At 37.7% G+C, this 18,172-nt stretch overlaps 1 protein-coding gene across 11 annotated transcripts in view; it reads left to right on the top strand.

Annotated features, from left to right (window-relative positions):
* Positions 1-18,172, top strand: part of TENM1 (teneurin transmembrane protein 1) — an 841,958-nt gene that overhangs the window by 670,770 nt on the left and 153,016 nt on the right. For all 11 annotated transcript variants that reach the window (XM_009235231.2, XM_002832080.2, XM_054545040.1 and 8 more), the window contains one exon: positions 13,716-13,835. In XM_009235231.2, coding sequence (XP_009233506.2) covers positions 13,716-13,835 — 120 coding nt within the window. The remainder of the gene's footprint in view (positions 1-13,715; positions 13,836-18,172) is intronic.

Here is an 18,172-nt window from a genome sequence, read left to right as displayed (position 1 = left end):
AACTACTCCAAACATGACTACAAAGTAAGCCACATATTCTACGAGCCCTGTACGACTTATTACTTTTTAATAATGTAAATAGGTGAACAGAAGCATTATTGATCTTCAGTGTCTAAGCATTTAATCACTATTAATAATGTAAAAGGTTTTTATAAATATGTAAAAACAGGAGTACATTAAACTAAATGACAGCAGTAATTTGCAAAGCCTGACATTTCACTGGCCATCACTAATGGAGAAGCACATTTAAAAAAACAAAATCCTACCAGGGTTAGTGCAGCGGCTGACAGCAAGGTCTAGCCAAACTCATTTGTCTATTTTGTAACCATGAGAGGCTAATCCTCACGTCAATCCGTGTCAGATGTCCATATCAGAGGTTGCTTAAAATCAGCAAATGTATTTTGTTTGTCCTGACATTTAGAAATTAGGAGATCCAACATAAAAATGAGAATATCTTCCTTCTCTAGAAAATTTACACAGCTTGGGACGCATGGGTAACCTAGGATGCATGGGCATGGCATAGGTGGTCTGACGCTAAGGGCCAGCTGCCCCTCTGGATGGGACATGGCATGCCTTTCTGGCCCACCACTCACTTGATTCACATCCTTCACTTTCAATGTCATGCCTGGCCTTGCTGGCATTTGAGTTTGTGATTTCTGGTCTATACAGTTTCTGTAGCTTTCCAAGGAAAGATCTAAGTGTTTGTTTTTCTCTCTGATCTTTTTCCCTGAGAGCCTTTAAATACCCAACATTATCATTTCACTTAATTTTTGAGCTTTTATTATAGTGGTTTAAAAAGAGGAAAAAGATGACTGAACATGATCTAGAAATCACATTAATGGAACAATATTTCTCCCCTTAGTTCACTGGAGTACCTTTGCATATCTCATGAATAAGTTGGTATACACTCTGCCTCACACCTTAGGCTAATAAACTCCTCTGGGCCAGTGGATCTTAACCTATGATATCTCACATCCCACCCATTATATCAGATAATCCAGGTCCCACCAAAGTAGGAAAAAGGTCCACATTTTATGAGAAGAATGTGTATGTTCGCAGGAATTTGATTATTATGTCTATAACTTAGAGTAAATTTTAAGAACAGCATAAAGATCTAAAATCTTGCAACAGTCCTGCTGAATCAATTGTGGTGACCTCTTCTGCCCACTCTGGTGGAATGCCTACCCTTAATTGAAAATTTCCAGAGTTAGGACCAAATTTAGTACAGTACTAGGCACATAATAGCAATATTAACAAGCAAAAAAAAAATGAAACAAGATGATGGGTTTCTTCTAGCTTTCTTTGGAATTGCTGCATTTCAGTTTCTTGGTTCACCCTAGGATGTACAATGTTAGCTCTGAATTGTCATCATTTCTAAATCTTAAGTTTTGTAAGGACAAAGACCAAGTCTGATTTGTTCTCTTCTTGTTTTGAATATCTACTGCTATGTAGCAAATTATTCCAAGTAATGGATTAAAACAATTTAGTATCATCCTATTTCATGTGTCCATGGGTCAGACATTCAGATAAGGCATGGCTAGCATGGCTTATCTCTGCTCCATGATGTTGGAAGCCTCAGCTGGGATGACTCAAATAACTGGGGGCTGGAACAGCTGGACAGCAGATGGAAATCCTTCTCTCTATAGGCAGCCTCTCTATTTGACTACTTGGGCCTCCTACTGGCATGGTAGCTAGCCTTAGGTTTGTCAGAGCTCTTATATGGTAGCCTAGGGCTCCAAGAGTGAGTGTTCCAAGAGACAGGAAATGGAAAATGCCAGTCTCTTAAGATATGGGTCCAGAAATTGTCACAGTGTCACTTGTGTCATACACAGTTGGTCAAAGCAGTCACAGAGCTTGCCTAGATTCAAGGGAAAGGACATAGATCCCACCTCTTGATGAGAGCAGTATCAAATAATTTTTGGCCACCTTTAATCTATGATACCACTGTATCCCCAGATCCTAACACAGTATCTGGCATGAAGTAGGTGAAAAACAAGTGAGTGAGTAGCTTAGTTATGATTTTGAAGTATGAGTGCTCTGTATTAGGACATTCTCGCATTGCTATAAAGAAGTCCTGGAGACTGGGTAATTTATAAAGAAAAGAGGTTTAATTGGCTCACAGTCCTGCAGGCTTTACAGGAAGCATGATGCTGGCATCTGCTCAGCTTCTGGTGATGCCTCGGGAAGCTTTCAATCATGGTTGAACGTGATAGGGCAATAGGCATGTCACATGGTGAAAGCAAGAGCAAGAAAGAGAGAAGGAGGTGACAAACACTTTTAAACAGCCAGACCTCATGAGAACTCACTCACTCTTGTGATGACAGCACCAAGAAGTGGTGCTAAACCATTCACGAGAAATCCATCCCCATGATCCAGTCACCTCTAACCAGGCCCCATCTCCAATACTGGGGATTATAATTCAACATGAAATTTGGACGGGGACAAACATACAAACTATATCATGCTCTTCTCATATTTGCTAATGAAAACTCATTTTGGTTGCCTAGAACACACAAATGATATTAGGACCTTAAATAATCCAATTCTCAAATGTAGAACCAGCCTAAAGGTAAGACTACAGTTCTCCAAATAGCAAAGAAACAGAATTCATAAAAGATATAGTGATAATATAACAATAGCAAAATAATTATTCTTTTTTAAAACTTGTGATATATTCCATCACTGTCACAACCTGCCAATAATTGACATAATTTATGATTTTGTGTATGCATCGATAATTCTGTTTTCAATGGGTTAGATAATCAAAATTTAGTGCTAAGAAAAAAGTGGAATATAAGGAGCAATATCAGGAAGTCAGCAGGAAGACTGCTGCTAACTGGCTCACTTTGGTATGCATCATTATTCTGTCTCACAAGAAAACCAAAGAGAAGTACCCTAAAACAAACTGAAGTACTTCAAATGCCTTGAACATGGAATTTCGGCAAACTCTTTATTTACCTAAGCCTTCATCCTCCTTTACTATACCCTACTCAATAATACATTCTTGATTCTTGTTCCCGATTAGTCATGATACCTGGTGATAGCCATAATTACTCATCATAACTTGTTTAATATAACAAGCTTTCTGCCCTTAGTTGAGCTGGGAATTTATACCATTTGAGATTCTGTGAATGGCAAAACAAATTATTGACCCAAGACTGAGATCGAGGGAAGGTTGCAGGAAGATGGTCATTGCTGCAGAAGCTGCTGATCTTGAATAAAGACTGAGACTTAAGAATAACCATAATTGACAGATACTAATTACTGTTTTAAGTATATATTTTATTACAATATTGGTATTTCCAGAGAAACTGAGGACTTTACAACCTCAGAAAGAGATAGAAGAGATACCAGATTCTTCTGCCATTCTTAATGTAATATAATACCCTAATATCAATTCATTTTTCAAGAGTGATGAAGGATATGCATTCACTCATTCATACAACAATATTTATTGAGTACTCACTCTATGCCAGGAACTGTGCAGATGGAGATACACAAAAGAAACACAGTCCCCTTATTCACAGAGTTTACATTGTAGTGGCAGAAGCAGTCAAAACATCAAGTAAATACATAAATAATTAAAATAATTGTGAATTGCAGTAAGTCTATGGATTATGGAACATCAGATTTCTAAGGGAGCTTGGAGTTCATCAACTCAAGAGTCCAAATTCAACTGTTTTGATGGGGAAGACAGGTAGCCCTGTAAGACAAGACGTAGTCTGGCAAATTAGACAAAGTCATTAAACAATTATAGAAGTGAAACTGACCTGGAAGTTTTCAGCAATAATCCAGAGATGGGACTAATTGGCTCAGGTGAGCATGAAGAGTTGCTAAAATTGACACACACTGGAGACTATTGATGACTTGCAAGAAAAATGCAAAGCTTATTTGGACAGTGAACAGCTTAACTATATGCAAACAATTTCATCCTTTGACATTTGGGGCTGTAAATAATTTTCTCTACAATTTAAAATGTGTGTACCAAACATAAATTCCAGGAAAAAAAAAAAACAGTCATCCAAAAGAAAACCCATTTAGCACAATGAAACAAAATCCCCATTAACCACACTTTGGAGTCATTTAAAACAATAGATCCTACAGTTTCTTTCAAGATAATCCCTACTGGAGGAAGATTAATCATTTCACTCTTTAAATGTATGAACATCATAATGTTTACTTGGTTCATTTCTTCATTTAGTGATAGGTACTGTTCTAGGCTCTGGGTTATAGTGGACAAAATCTCTTCCCCATACAGTCTAGTGAGGGAGGCAAACAATGAAAAAAGTAAATGTCAGGAAGGTATAAATACTGTAAGGTGGGATAAAGGTTAGGGACAGAGAAGGACCATTTTACACAGAGTGGCCCAGGGACACCTCTCTGAGGAGGTGACACTAGAGCAGAACCCTGAATAGCATTCATCTGTGTATTAGATGATCTTGGTATAAATGTTTCTTGCCACCTGGACCCCTATGCAATAGATTTTAACACAAACTGGAGCCTGCTGTTGACTTTAAGGGCCTGTTGAATCAAAATCCTGTGACATAATGTGCAATGGAAAAGTAAAACAAACCTTCGTCAAGGAATTACTGCATGTTGGTTACTGGGTTTTACTGATAAATGGACGAGGTGCCTGCCCTCCAGGAGTACATTGAGAAAATTTGAATACCTCAGACAAACTGAATAGGACCTGGAAAGAGAAATCAGTAACAGCCTTAGACCACTTACTCATGCATGACAGAAAAAAAATAGCAGATCTTCATCAATTAGTGTTAATCCTAGAATAAATCAAATATTGAGAAACCACTTACTGATTTGGAATTATTTTTAAAAAGCTAAGCCAAGCCTATATTTTAAAATATTTAAAAGGAAATATAGTGCTATTACAGTATTCAAGCATTCACAGAATTAACATGTGCAGTTTTGTCTATCTACGAGTAACCCCAGAAGGCCCACAACATAAACATTTGTAATTTTACTGAGGTACAAATTTGAATCCATATGCCTTGTGTTTAGCTTTTTCATGAACCTATTTGTTAAAGACCTCTAAGTCTACTTGCTAATGGCAGATTTTTGTGTATTTTTAATCTAGGAACATAAAAAACATTATACCAAGTACACAACTAGGGGTTGATAAATATACAGTGCGACAATTGCTGAATAAATTGAATAGACTAAGAATCGGGTAAGCTCTTTATAGAGCATCAACATCCTCAAATCTACTTTCTGTTCACCTTCCTTTCCAAAGGTAGGCACTGCAGATGACCTGCTCACATTTGGAAAAAGAATTCCAGTGTGTTTTGGATTGGCTGTGGTTACTTGTTATTCTGTTTGTCTGTCCCTGTTGCTTTTCCTGAGCAATCTCCTTTGCTTATCACCTCTGAAGTTGTTGTCCTAATTAGGAAGTAAGGTTGTTGCTACTTGCTAATAAAGCGCTTTGATCTTCATGTGAAAGGTGTTACTGAAGATGTGATCTCTTGATTTTCAGACTATACTGTCTAATGCTAAAATTCAGAAAACACATGTTCAAGACACATTTAAAAAGTTACAAAGTGCAGAAGATTCCCAGATTTATAGTGCTGACTGTCTCCTGAAATCAGCAGTCAACACCTAAAGGTACCAAAAAGAAACAATGTGAGACTTTCACTTCTTTGCAAATGCTCTTGGGCAAAGAAGAATGAAAAATCAGAACACAAATCTTCAAAAGGCTGTTTCAACTGATTATTTATGATACTTTGAAACTCAGTTGTTCTGAGATGCTTAATAATTATAATTAATGATACCAGTAGCTACCTACAACCTGTCTCAGCATGAATAGGTATTTTCTAATATTTTATCTATCCTACTTGCTGCTCCATTAGGATCTAAAGTTAAAAGGCTCAAATCCTTATTACCTACTACTCAGTCATACTACTTGCTTGTAATGACTCTCTAGCTGGTTCTGTCATCTCATTTTGTCCCTGGAGAGGACAAAGTGAATGCAAGTTTGGGAAGAAAGAACAAATGAAATGCTGTAGCTCATCTCCACTACACACACTCCACATAGGAAGTGCTCAGCAGTTGGTAAATTTCTCCAGGTAGCGATAATTCTGTAGATAGCACCATCTTTGTAGGCAATCGTTTTCTTTTCATTTGTAGCCATATTGTTTATATCTTGACTCAGAGAGATCTGCAATACAGCTCAGGCTCTTTGGAGGCCAGGTCAAGAGATCTCCACCCCTCCACCACTTATGAGCTGTGTTAAGCGCAAAACTTTTAACTTCTCTGAGTCTGTTTCTTCATTTTTTAAATGGGCCTAATAGCTTTACCTACTCAGGGTTATGTGGACATTAAATGAAATAAGGTAAGGAAAGTATCTGGCATAGTACCTGATTCATAGTATAATAAATATTTTATTTATACAACATGTATATCTGATAATTATCAGGGTACATAACAATAGAATTTGAAAGGCCTAGTTCAAAAGTGATCATTTTACTGGGTAATTTTACTCTGATGACATCTTTGTGCGGTAACCGGGGAGAGCTCAGGAAAGAAAGATCATTCCCACCCTACATAAAGAGCAAACAGAGCTAAGAGTTAATTCTGTTTCTTAGGAAAAGTCACAATTGTGGTTACTAGCAAGCCAGAGCTAGAACACAGCTGTGACTAGAGCAAAGACACACTTTTTCCTCTGTGGAGGGAAGAGTAATATATGCCCAGGAGATGGCCAACAAGAAGGATCTGTCCTATATTTAATGACTATCCATTAATCAAAAGGCAGATTCAGAGAAGTGACAGGAGAGGTTAATGAGGTTAACAAAACCCTATAAGGCTGATTGCAAAGATAAAACATTTGAGTCATGTGTAGAACAAGCAAAAAACAAACCAAAAATTTTAAAGGAAAAACTAACTTCAGACTATTCAAGAGTTGCAAGGGCTTACAGGACAAATATTTCAGGATTCAAATTCTGGACGAAAATAATCATGTGTCTAAATGAAGCAAACTGGCACTTACGCAGTCCTGAAAATGTGACTGTGTCGTCAGTTTTCTTATTGCTTCAAAACACTTGATCTTTTTCCCATTACTTTGGGGATCTCAGGCCTCCAAAGCAAGCCTACTTTTGACAAGCAATTACCAAGGCAGATGGGAAAATAGCCACCCTACCTCAGGGTGAGTGCCCCCATTTTGTTTTACTTGAAACATCACTAGCCATGAGGAAAATAATTCTGCTTAAAAATCTATCTGCGTTTTCAATAGCATCACCTTTCCCAGAGTCCTAGAATGTTGATGGCTAATGCTCCCAGCTGCTTTTAATGCTACCCACTTGGTAGGCATTGTTTATTTGGGGCAGTGACCAACTGAGTAGGATTAAATCAACCCGCCATATTAAAATAAAAACTAATGAGGAGATTGTATTGGGTTTGCATATGAACATTCACTGCATTTGAATTTTCAGAACATGGAAATAGGTTTATGCTATAACATTAAGTGTTTTCATAGTGCTGTACCAGGTTAGATAACATATATCAAAAGTAGCATGTGTTGTAAGGAAACCCCCCAAATATCTGGATATTAGAAGTCCCAAATGCATTTAAATTATAAAATAGCAAATAGTAATTATGTAATAATATATAAAGGAAGAATGGGGCTAGTGTGCATAAATTAAGCATTTGAAGACTATTCATTTCATCTTCCCGATCACAATGGGTACTGTTTAATTCCCTAAAATAGTCAAGTATCAAACAAAACACTCCCAATGAGAATGTCATAATGCTCAATCCAGAGTATTGGCTTCTAATAAATAAAGTGTAAGACATCTGTTACACAGGAATCTCAACGTAGTCACTGAAGCCCTTGCTTGAAGCAGTGCCATGAGCATAGGTTGCAAGGATCTTACAACTATATTTTTAAATATTTGAGTTGAAATTCTATGAACCTGTCTTGAGCATGTGCTGTGTACATCAGGCTCTGAGAAGGACACAGGGAAGAAAATCACACAGTTTTTGCCATGGCTATCTAATAAAAAGACAGACAGATCTAAAACTGTCATCCAAGACCGGTTATGATAAGTGCAATAACACAAGTATGAGCATTGTATAATGAGAATAATGAGGATGGAGGAGAAATGGACACTTATTTGGGACAAATAAATTGGACTAAAACATATTTCCATTTTATAATCTCTCAATTTGAAGACCCTGTAGTTCATCTTGCAGTGCAGCCACGCCTTTTGTCATGACAGTTTCAACATGACTCCCCAAACTACAGTTGTTGCAAACCCTTTTCCAGAAGTTTATATGGAAGAGTTAAAATTCATGCCTGACAGATTTCATAAGGGTAAGATTGTGAACCAGTGGTTGATTTGCCTGCCTTTTTATGGTTTATACCTTCTGCCTCCCTCTCCAGGAGTTCGTATGCCTTAATTGGCTGAGTATGTTATGGCCTTGCTTTTCCTAAAGCAGCAGTTCTCAAAGGTTTGTCTTGTTAGAAATGTAAATTCTATGATCCAACACCAGACCTACTAAATCAGAAACTCTGAGGATACGACCCAGTAATCTGTGTTTTAATAAGGCTTTCCAGTGATTCTTGTGGACAATTAAGTTTGAGAATAACTGATCTGTAAGAGAGAGAGATTATCAGACAGGACTGAGGACCAACACCACAATCCCAAAATTACGTTCTAAAGAGAAGCCCCTTTATTCACTGTGTGATGGCAGTGGTAACAGGAACATCACAGACCCTTTGTCCTAACTATTCAGAGGTATTTGCATTCCAACAGAGACCCCAGTAGCTACAGTTGTCGGGGGAATCCTCCAGTCACACCTCATATGCAACAAATTTCTATCCCTTGGAGACTTGAACCAACTGACAATTCAAAGAAGAATTTACGGGGCAGGATTCAAACACTAGTGAGCAAAGGATTCATATAGCCTCTCTCAGCCCAATCCTTCTCAGTGCTACCTTTTGACCAGAGCTGTCAGCTGTAGAAAGGATTTCATCTGTTCCTATGGGAAAAAAAACAACCTAACCTGCCCACCTGCTACTAGATCCCCTGCTGGCTAGGTCCTTGATTTTGAATGTTACCCTTCAAAGGCTGCTTATGCTCATGTTAGCAACAAAAGCAAATCGCTATAACTTTTCTAGCCCTGAGTCTGTTTTCTTTCGGAAGACATTAATCAGAAATACAATGTAGTAAATTGCATCTTCTTTCAGCAATTTAGTTTTCAGCCTTGTTTTTCAAACCAGCTATTGTGCTTGAGGTTAATGTTGTTGCCTGAGGTGTTAAACGAATATCGGAGATTTGACATCGAAGACAAAAGACAACAAATAAGGGAAGAGGAGAATGGAACCAAGAGTTGATTGAAGGCTAGGGATAATTTGACTATTCCATGAAAATAACAAATACAGAATGAATTAGACCTTTTGCATCAGAACTGTCTAACAAGCAGCTTGTTAGTTAAATAAGGCTCCCAGTAAAGTGTATTCTGACCTGCATTTCCCAAGATGCTCTGTTCTTCAGACCAAGCTCCAAACACCTAGAGGATTCAGCATTTAGTTAAAGGGAGAAGCAATTCCTTTGGGGTTGCTGCTTTAGCATAGTGACAGCAGGTAGACAGCTTGGCAGCAGCCTGTATTCTCTAGAGAACAGGAAAAAAGACACTTGTGAGGGGTGATATTCCCCATGCATGTTTCTAAAGTCACATTGGACATGCCCATCTAAGTTCAAGTTATCTTGCTCTAACCAGCAACAGCAGGGAGAAGTTCTTGTTTTCAAAGGTTCAACCAAGCAAAGCATCCATCCCATTCATGTCTGTGAATCAAAGGAGAGCCCAAGCAAAGACAGAAAGTATGCAATGCCTGCCATTGAGCGTACACAAGACCACACATATAGACACACAAAACCAACACAAACGACAGTTACGCTGGGCACATAGCTGCTGTACACATGTGCAGGGCCAGCCGCGTGACAGTCCAGACAGTAGTAGCTTCTATCATCTTACTTGAAAGATTTAGAAGAGTTCTATATATTATTGAATTGAAAATGTTTCAGAAAAAGACAGATTTTTAAGGACCAGAACTCAGGTTGAAGGTAGTTTTGATGTGGCAAAAATTCAAGAACTCAAGATGCTTCCTCGAGGCAGACCAAGTACAGGCCAAGTAGGGCTGACTAATGTCAATGGTGATTTGAGGAAGCCAGGGACTCTCTGGAAGAGGAAACAGAGAGGCACCATAATGGGCATAGGAAAAACACAGAAAGCAGGACTGTGGTAATATCAAAGGCAGACCTTCACCGTACATACCTCACTACTCAGCTAGGATCTAACTTTGGAAAAAAATGAACTATACAGGCTGCCTTAGATATAAGAAGCATAATCAAAATAGTTTATATACTTGGGGGGGGAAGAAACTATATTTTAGTGGCTGTGGGGAATCAGGAAAAACAAACCAGATACAAGGCTACCATCCACAATTATTAAGAAAGTAGAATTTAGAATCTGGGAGTGCACAAAATGGCAGTTGAGCTGAACGAAGTGGTACAATATGCCATACTTCCAAAGAATGTATATGAAGGCTCCCTAATGGCCATTTGGAGCTGATGTAGCCTGCCTGGGAAAGCAAGTACACTCAAGAGCTTTCTTTTTGAAATGGAGAGTTTGCCTAAGAAGTAGATTTTTCCTAAATTTCTGCATGCAGTGTCAGTCAAGATTACTGCAAATTAAAAAGAATACTTTAATACTGTCCTGAAATTTAGACAATTTAAACTGACACTGGATGACTGATATTGTTCAAAGATTACAGTAAGTACCAGTAATCCAGGAATAAAAAGACCTAAGAGTCATTCTTGTGAAAAATGGATGACATGGAGTGTATAAATAATGGGAGCAAATGCAGCAAGATACAGGGAATCTTAGAACATTTAAAGTCTAATACATTACAAAGGGAGTTCAATACTGATAAATGTAGAATATAAGTTTTGTGGGGCTTTATCATGTGCTGTAAGTTTGTGTGGATCATAAAATATGAGGAATAAGAAAGTAGGGGAGTTGAAAGACAAGTCTGTGAGCATTATTTATGAGCGATGAATAGTGAAATGAATGAAAAGAAGAACAGGTAGACAATGTCTTGAATAATGATGACTTTGATGAGTCGTTATCACACAAATATGTGTGCTTCATAAAACACGAGGAATATTAAGAAGCAGAAGAGTCAAAAGACAAGTCTACTCAGAACGAGATACAGAATGAAGGAAGAGAGGAATACAAGGGAAATGCACAGAATAATGATAACTTTTATGAGACTTTCACTCACCAGCTTGGATCCTTCATAAATATAAGCCATATAGAAAATAAAAGAACAGCAGAGAGAAGAGACAGGTCTGTGTGTGTTATAAAATATGAGAAAATAATGCCAACTAGGCTTGACAAAATAAAAACAAAAATAATTGAGCCTAGTACAGCTGTGGAAAGACACAATGTCTAGATTAATGTGAGCAAATAAAAAGAGTGAGTTTGGAAATTGTCTTGCCAATAGGGAATCAGCAAGCACCTAGGTAGGTGTTATTGTTGTAAAGGCCACCTTGTTAACTGGTGGAGGCTTGGCAAGGTAATAACTAACCCCCACCATACTCCCAAAGCAGCTAACAGCGTTGAGAGCTCAGGAAACAATGCTTAACTAATTTCTAAATTGTTTGGCATCACTACAGTCTCTTCACAGCCCCCCTGGAACCAATCCATATGTCATTTGCAGGAGATTTTCTCAGCTTGTTTCCATTCAATCTACACCCACCTTGTCAAAAGTTGCTCTGTAAAGACATCTAAAAGGTTACTGTATAAAATCAGAGATGTCCTTTTATTTTCATTTCTTGTTACATTGGGCTTAGAACCTGGGACCAGATCTGCCAGAATTAGTTCAAAATCCAGAACTCAATGACTTCAAATGTCTTCTCTATTAGAACAAATGGGATTTCAAAATGATACAGAAATTGGGACAATCAAACATGGCAAAGCAAGTGCCAGTATGCCATTTGCATGCCACTCAGAACCGTGATTTACATAATTCATAAAATGGACAGCTCACTGGAAGAAAGCCACTGATCTATGTCACAGAGCTATGAATGTTGGTCTGAGAGTTCAGAAAATACACAAACACTAATAGCAACACTTACACTTGCTTACTTTGCATAATACTTAATGGCTTGTAACTTTTGTTGGGAAAGGCCTTACGTAGAAAAGGATAAATCCTATTAGCATAACTTATAACCAATTCCTCTGATTGCAACAGAATTTAGTAGTGAGGTTTATTGGCTAAAACATATACAACCAACTTTGGCTTATTATAAGCTACCATCTGTAGCTTATTCAAAGGTGTTTTACTTTCTCTCAAATGATGTTTGTGGCCATGAGTCTTTACATCCCTCCCTTTACTTTCTGATTCTGTTAAAAGAATGTATAATTCCAGGATGAAATGATTAGGATTACTCTGAAAAGCCATGTTTGTCTGAATAGCTTGGTCCCCTTTAATCCAAGATTGAGCTTCCCTGGATACCCAGAATCCCACTTGGTTTAAAAAAAAAAAAAAGTGGCATTGATGCCCTAGGAAAAATCACTGACCTTGCTCAACCTTCCTCAACCCTGCCAGCTCCAGCTATAAAATTCATGTCCAAGAGCTCAGGGCTGCCAAGACTAGGATTAAGCTCTGGTGGAAAAACTTTCCCTTCCTCCCCAAATAACAGCAGACCAGTGAAAAAAATCCTTGCTTGGGATTTGTCCCAGGGCACTCTTCTTAACCGCCAGCCTCCTGAAATTTGTTACAGCTTGTCAGCCAGCCTAGCGCTGAAAGTCTTGTATGTTTTAGTGGACTATGTCCCTGAAAGAGAGCCCTATTTAGGGACTAGTTTAATGGAATTCCATTTTTTAGTAAGGATGGGACTCATTTGTTTAAAGGGAAAGTGTCTTGAAATATTTTATTTAAATTAGGCAAGAAAAGCAGTATACCATTGTCAGGGATCATGTCTCTTTTGCAGACTTTAACTTAAAGTGTGCTCAACTAAATTTGTTTGTTTGGTTGGCTGGTTGTTTTACCAGAAAAAGGCACTTTGGCAGTGTGTTATCAGGAGGCTTAAAAATATTCATGCTATATATGTAAATGCATAGAAAATGCACACAACAAACTAATAATGCTGATTACCTCTGAGGAGAACACCAAGAAGCAGGAAAAAGGCGGTCAGTAGGGACTTTAGTCTTATCTTACAATATATTTATGTATTAACTAATGTAATTAACTTTAATTTTGATAAGAGAAAAGTATCATTCGACAACTAGGACTCTCTCCCAAAGAAATAATAAGAAATTTAAGGCAGAAAAAAATTAAGAAATAACAAAATGTCCAAAAATCAGGGATAGGTTAAGCAAGTTATAGGATACTAATTTAAGGGTGTATTATGTAATAACAAAAATGATATATTAAGGAATTTCTAAATACATTGGATAATATTAATAATATGCTTTTAACCTTAAAATATCTGGATTCAGAACCATACTTAGTATGATTCTAATTTTGATGGGGAAAAAAAAAATAACTCCTCCCCAGAATGTTATTAGTAGTTTTCTCCTGGTTGGTGAAATTATTGTTTTCTTTGTTATACCTGACTGTTTTCCAAAGTTTCTACAACTTGACTTCTAGAATCTAGTCTCAACATGCTTTTCTGTTTGCCTTTGGTCTTGTGTTGCAGGCGTGCCTGTGTGATTCGAGGCCAAGTGATGGCCATAGATGGAACTCCTCTAGTGGGAGTGAATGTCAGTTTCTTGCACCACAGTGATTATGGGTTTACCATCAGCCGGCAAGATGGAAGGTATGTCAATGTTGTTTCTGATCATTGTGGGGGCCAATTACTGACTTCTAGCCAGGGGTAAAACCAGGGCTCAGATGATACAGTGATGGTAAACCCATCTTTCTTCAAGTTATATCTCAAAAAGTCATTGGTGATATTTATTTCCTCTATCTCCTAATTAATTCAAACTGGATTCCTCTTCCAATCCTTCTCGAGTCTTCTTGAAACCCAGGCCATGTGAAAAGTTTTCTATCCTTTATCTAATTCCATCTATAAATCCAACTTCAAAGATCAGTGACATTATGCAAATGATAAATAAGGAACTATGGAACACATAGGCTATTTTTCCATAGTAACCCCCAAATATTTCAGAAATGAATGCATCCAAAATATTTCTTCCAAAAGTACAGAATTCCACCACATTAATGGAGAAGCTTTAAAAATGTGTCCTCCCTGGGCTGCCTATTTGACTATTGGCTGCAACTGATAGACAAGCTTAGCCAGCCTACTTAATTATAGTGATTTATCCTGAAGCACCAACCACCAGGCTGCTCTCTAAGGGGGTTCTCTAAGATCTGAGAAGCAAAACCTTGAAGTAAAACCTTCTCAACCTGGGAAAGGATTTGCTCACAACAACATTTTTGTTGCTGTCATTTAGACAGACATTGATTCAGAATATTTGAGTCAATAGGCCCATGTGTCCAGCTTAAAGGTACCTATTTATGACTCTCAGGGACACTGTAATAATGGCTTTGAGGTGCCCTAGTCTCCAGGTGACTACCCTTAAAATGTCCTACTCATAACAAGCCACTTCAATAATCATACGCAAAAAAAGACCTGTTGGCTTGGAGCTTTATCACACTGTGAGAAACTATCTCATTTCAAGAACCTACAATCAAACCTTATTAGTCCTAGACACTTTAGAAATGTTAATTGTTCAACTTGGGCGGTGCCAGATTTGTTTTTCCAAGAGCCTGTCAAGGAAGTACTTATAAAAAATAAGTTTAAAAAGATAATAAGAAAGAGTTTTAGCCTACTTAAGAAAATAAACTGTTCTTAAGGACTTTAGTAAATTATATAAATTATTTATGTATAAATTATATTGCTTATTACTAACAATCTCTTCATTATAACAAGCTCAGCAGAACTACTTTGGTAGCACACACATATATGTACATATATATGCACATATATATATATATATAAAACTTCATTTCCTTTCAAATATTCTATAATCAGAGTTCTCTATTAATTCAAATGGGTCTTTCTCCCAATTAGATTGAATAACGGAATTTTGGTAGCACACTCACCAGTAACTGGTGCTTAAAACTAGCCTCACCCTTGCAAACATCTTCAACCATATGCCACAAATTGAGAAATGGGTTATTTCTCTAAATAGAATATGTCTTCTGAGACATTTGACTTTGACTTCTCATGGAGGCCTGAGAAGCCCTCATTTTTTTAGCTTACACACAAAGGTTTCAGTGAATTATTTGATATTCACACAAGAACCTAAAAGAATCCTGATACCTAAAAAGTCTAAAAATGTTTGTGTACGGTTTACAGGGAACATTAAAAGGGTTATCTTTATTGTTATTTTTGTGTCTTTAGTTTTAAGTGAAATGCCCCAAGCCCCTCCTCTGCTGAACTCACAGTGACAACTGAGTTTATGTAGATGACAGATACTAGTCAGAATCCCCTCTAGCAATAACTCCCCTCAGGCTCCATAAAGGTGTAAGCATTCAAAATATGGGCCCCAAATGCCAACCAGACTGTTCCACTGTCATTTCCTGGACATAAAGTGACAGTGTGATGAGCGTTTCCATTTATATGTCTCTGCTTGTTGCTACCTCAGTTTGAGTAAGTACATTTCAAAAGTAGAAAATCATAAGAAAAATATACCTGAGGTCAGCCGGGCACAGTGGCTCATGCCTGTAATCCCAGCACTTTGGGAGGCTGAGGTGGGCGGATCACGATGTCAGGAGATCGAGACTGTCCTGGCTAACACAGTGAAACCCTGTCTCTACTAAAAATATAAAAAAAAAAAAAAAAAAAAAAAAAAAAATTAGCTGGGCGTGGTGGCAGGCGCCTGTAGTCCCAGCTACTCGGGCGGCTGAGGCAGGAGAATTGCTTGAACCCGGGAGACGGAGGTTGCAGCAAGCCGAGATCGCACCATGTTACTCCAGCCTGGGCAACAAAGTGAGACTCCGTCTCAAAAAAAAAGAAAAAAGAGAAATATACCTGAGGTCAAAAGAGTATAGAAAGGCTGAGATTAGCATCTAGATACCTAGTAGAGAGTGATATGAGAGTTGCTGATAGGATCCTCCATGTCCAAATCTCAATCCCTCCAGTCGGCCACAGTGCTTATACACTTTTCACCAATGGTATCACTGCTTTGGGTAAAGCTATCAGCTCTCTCAAAGTCACCGTTGAATGCAAATATGTCACGTGGGATGTAGAAATATTTACCCCCATTATCAAATACTTGCGAAAGTAAACTGACAAGTTTCCCTAAAGAACCAGAAAAGGTCTAGATCATGGGACCAAAGTAATTTATTCAAAGCAGAAGGAAGGATGGTGTTGAAAGACTGAGCTGTTTAAAAGTATGAAGAGATTAAGATACTCACATAGAGAAGGGACTACTTAGCAGAAAAGAAAAAAGCCTATTCTAAAGGAAAGGTGAATGTTTGTGAGTGTCTACTGTATGTTAGACACTTTCATGAATGTGTCTGTTTTCATCCTCACAACTATCTGAGATAAATATCATTATTATCATCCTCCCCATTTGTTGTATGAGAAAATTTATCCAGATAATAAGGATAGAGTTCAAGATTTAAACCCAAGTAATCTTGCTCTTTTCTTCTATGATTTACCACCTTCAACTTAGATATATAACCAGTACTCAGTCAAGTGTTGAAAGAGAACTATTTGTAAATAGTTCAGCTAATGATAAGCAAAACAGATGAAGTGACGACATTCTTAGAAGGTTCTCGAGAAGTATTAAAGGTCTCAAGAACTTTGTTCTGAAGACTAGAAGATGAAGAGAGGGTTCCCTTTGATTCTCCTCAAGGCAAAAGTTTATTCATTTATGGATACCATGAAGCAGAGAGAGAGAAGCAATTTGCATAGGTGTCAATAGCCTTCCATCTGTAGATAGGACTCGTTGGACTGATGTGTTGACAACAATCTCCAAACAAATAAATCCTCTCCCTTGGGTCTTTTATATCCACTGTCATATGACTTAATAACCTGTTATTAATGGCCCATACAAATGGAGGTGTTTTGTGGTGGGAGAAATCCCAAAGAAGTACTCATTCAGAGAGCATTCTATTTGGCATTGGAAATGGTTTTTAGATGGATATCTGGCCACAGTTCCACCTTCCGTCTCCAGGTCAATTAATGAGTCGGCCAGGCAGTGTTTACTGTGTATAACTGCAAGGTGGAAACATGAGAAGTGTATCAGTCAGGGCTTTCCAGGGAAACAAAATATGACATAGATATAGATATTGATATTATTGTATTGAGAGAAGGATTTATTCCAAGGAATTTGCTTATAAGATTGTGGGGATTGGCAAGTCTGAAATCTGTCGGGCAGGCTAGAAGACTGGAAACTCTCAGGAAAGAGATGCAGTGGTCATAAGGCAGAATTTCTTCTTCCTCACAGAAACAGTTTTGCCCACCCACGTTATCAAGGATCATCTCCTTTACTTAAATTCAACTGATTATAGATATTAGCCACATCTCCAAAAGACCTCCACAGCAATACCTAGATTGGTGTTTCATTAAATAACTTAGAGCTATAAACTAGGCAAGTAGAGATATAAAATGAACGATCATAAGAAGCCTAAGGGAAGTCCCAAGGAGACCTTAAAAATCAGTATCTGCTCATGGAGATAATCAAAAGCTGACCTATAGTTCACTTGAACTACAAAAAAAGAAAACATATGGCAAATGTAGTAGGGCAATGAATCTGATTTGAGAAGAAAGGTAACAGTTGTTGAGTTCCTACTATATGCTTGACCCTTAAGTCTTTATCTCATTTATTCATTTACAATAGCAGCTAAGAGATAGATTATAGAGGCTTCATTCTACTAATGAGAAAACTGCATCTCAGGAAGGTTAAATAACTAGCCCAAAGACACAAAGCTAACAGGGCAGAGCTGGGATTCAAACCCAGATATATATGAAACCAAACCCACATTCTTTCTACAAAACAAGATGCCTGGCCTGTCTGTATAATCTTTCCAGAAGTACAGAATAAAAGTTTTTTTTAAAAAGAGAGAGAATAATTTCTGGGCACCTACATTCTTATCTGGATAGTTTATTTAGTTTTCATGTTTGTGTTTTTTTTTTTGTTT

This window comes from Pongo abelii, chromosome X, assembly GCF_028885655.2.
Source record: "Pongo abelii isolate AG06213 chromosome X, NHGRI_mPonAbe1-v2.0_pri, whole genome shotgun sequence".
Classification (NCBI taxonomy): domain Eukaryota; kingdom Metazoa; phylum Chordata; class Mammalia; order Primates; family Hominidae; genus Pongo; species Pongo abelii.
Note: the sequence above shows the minus strand (reverse complement) of the source record. Positions and strands in the feature narration are given on the sequence as shown.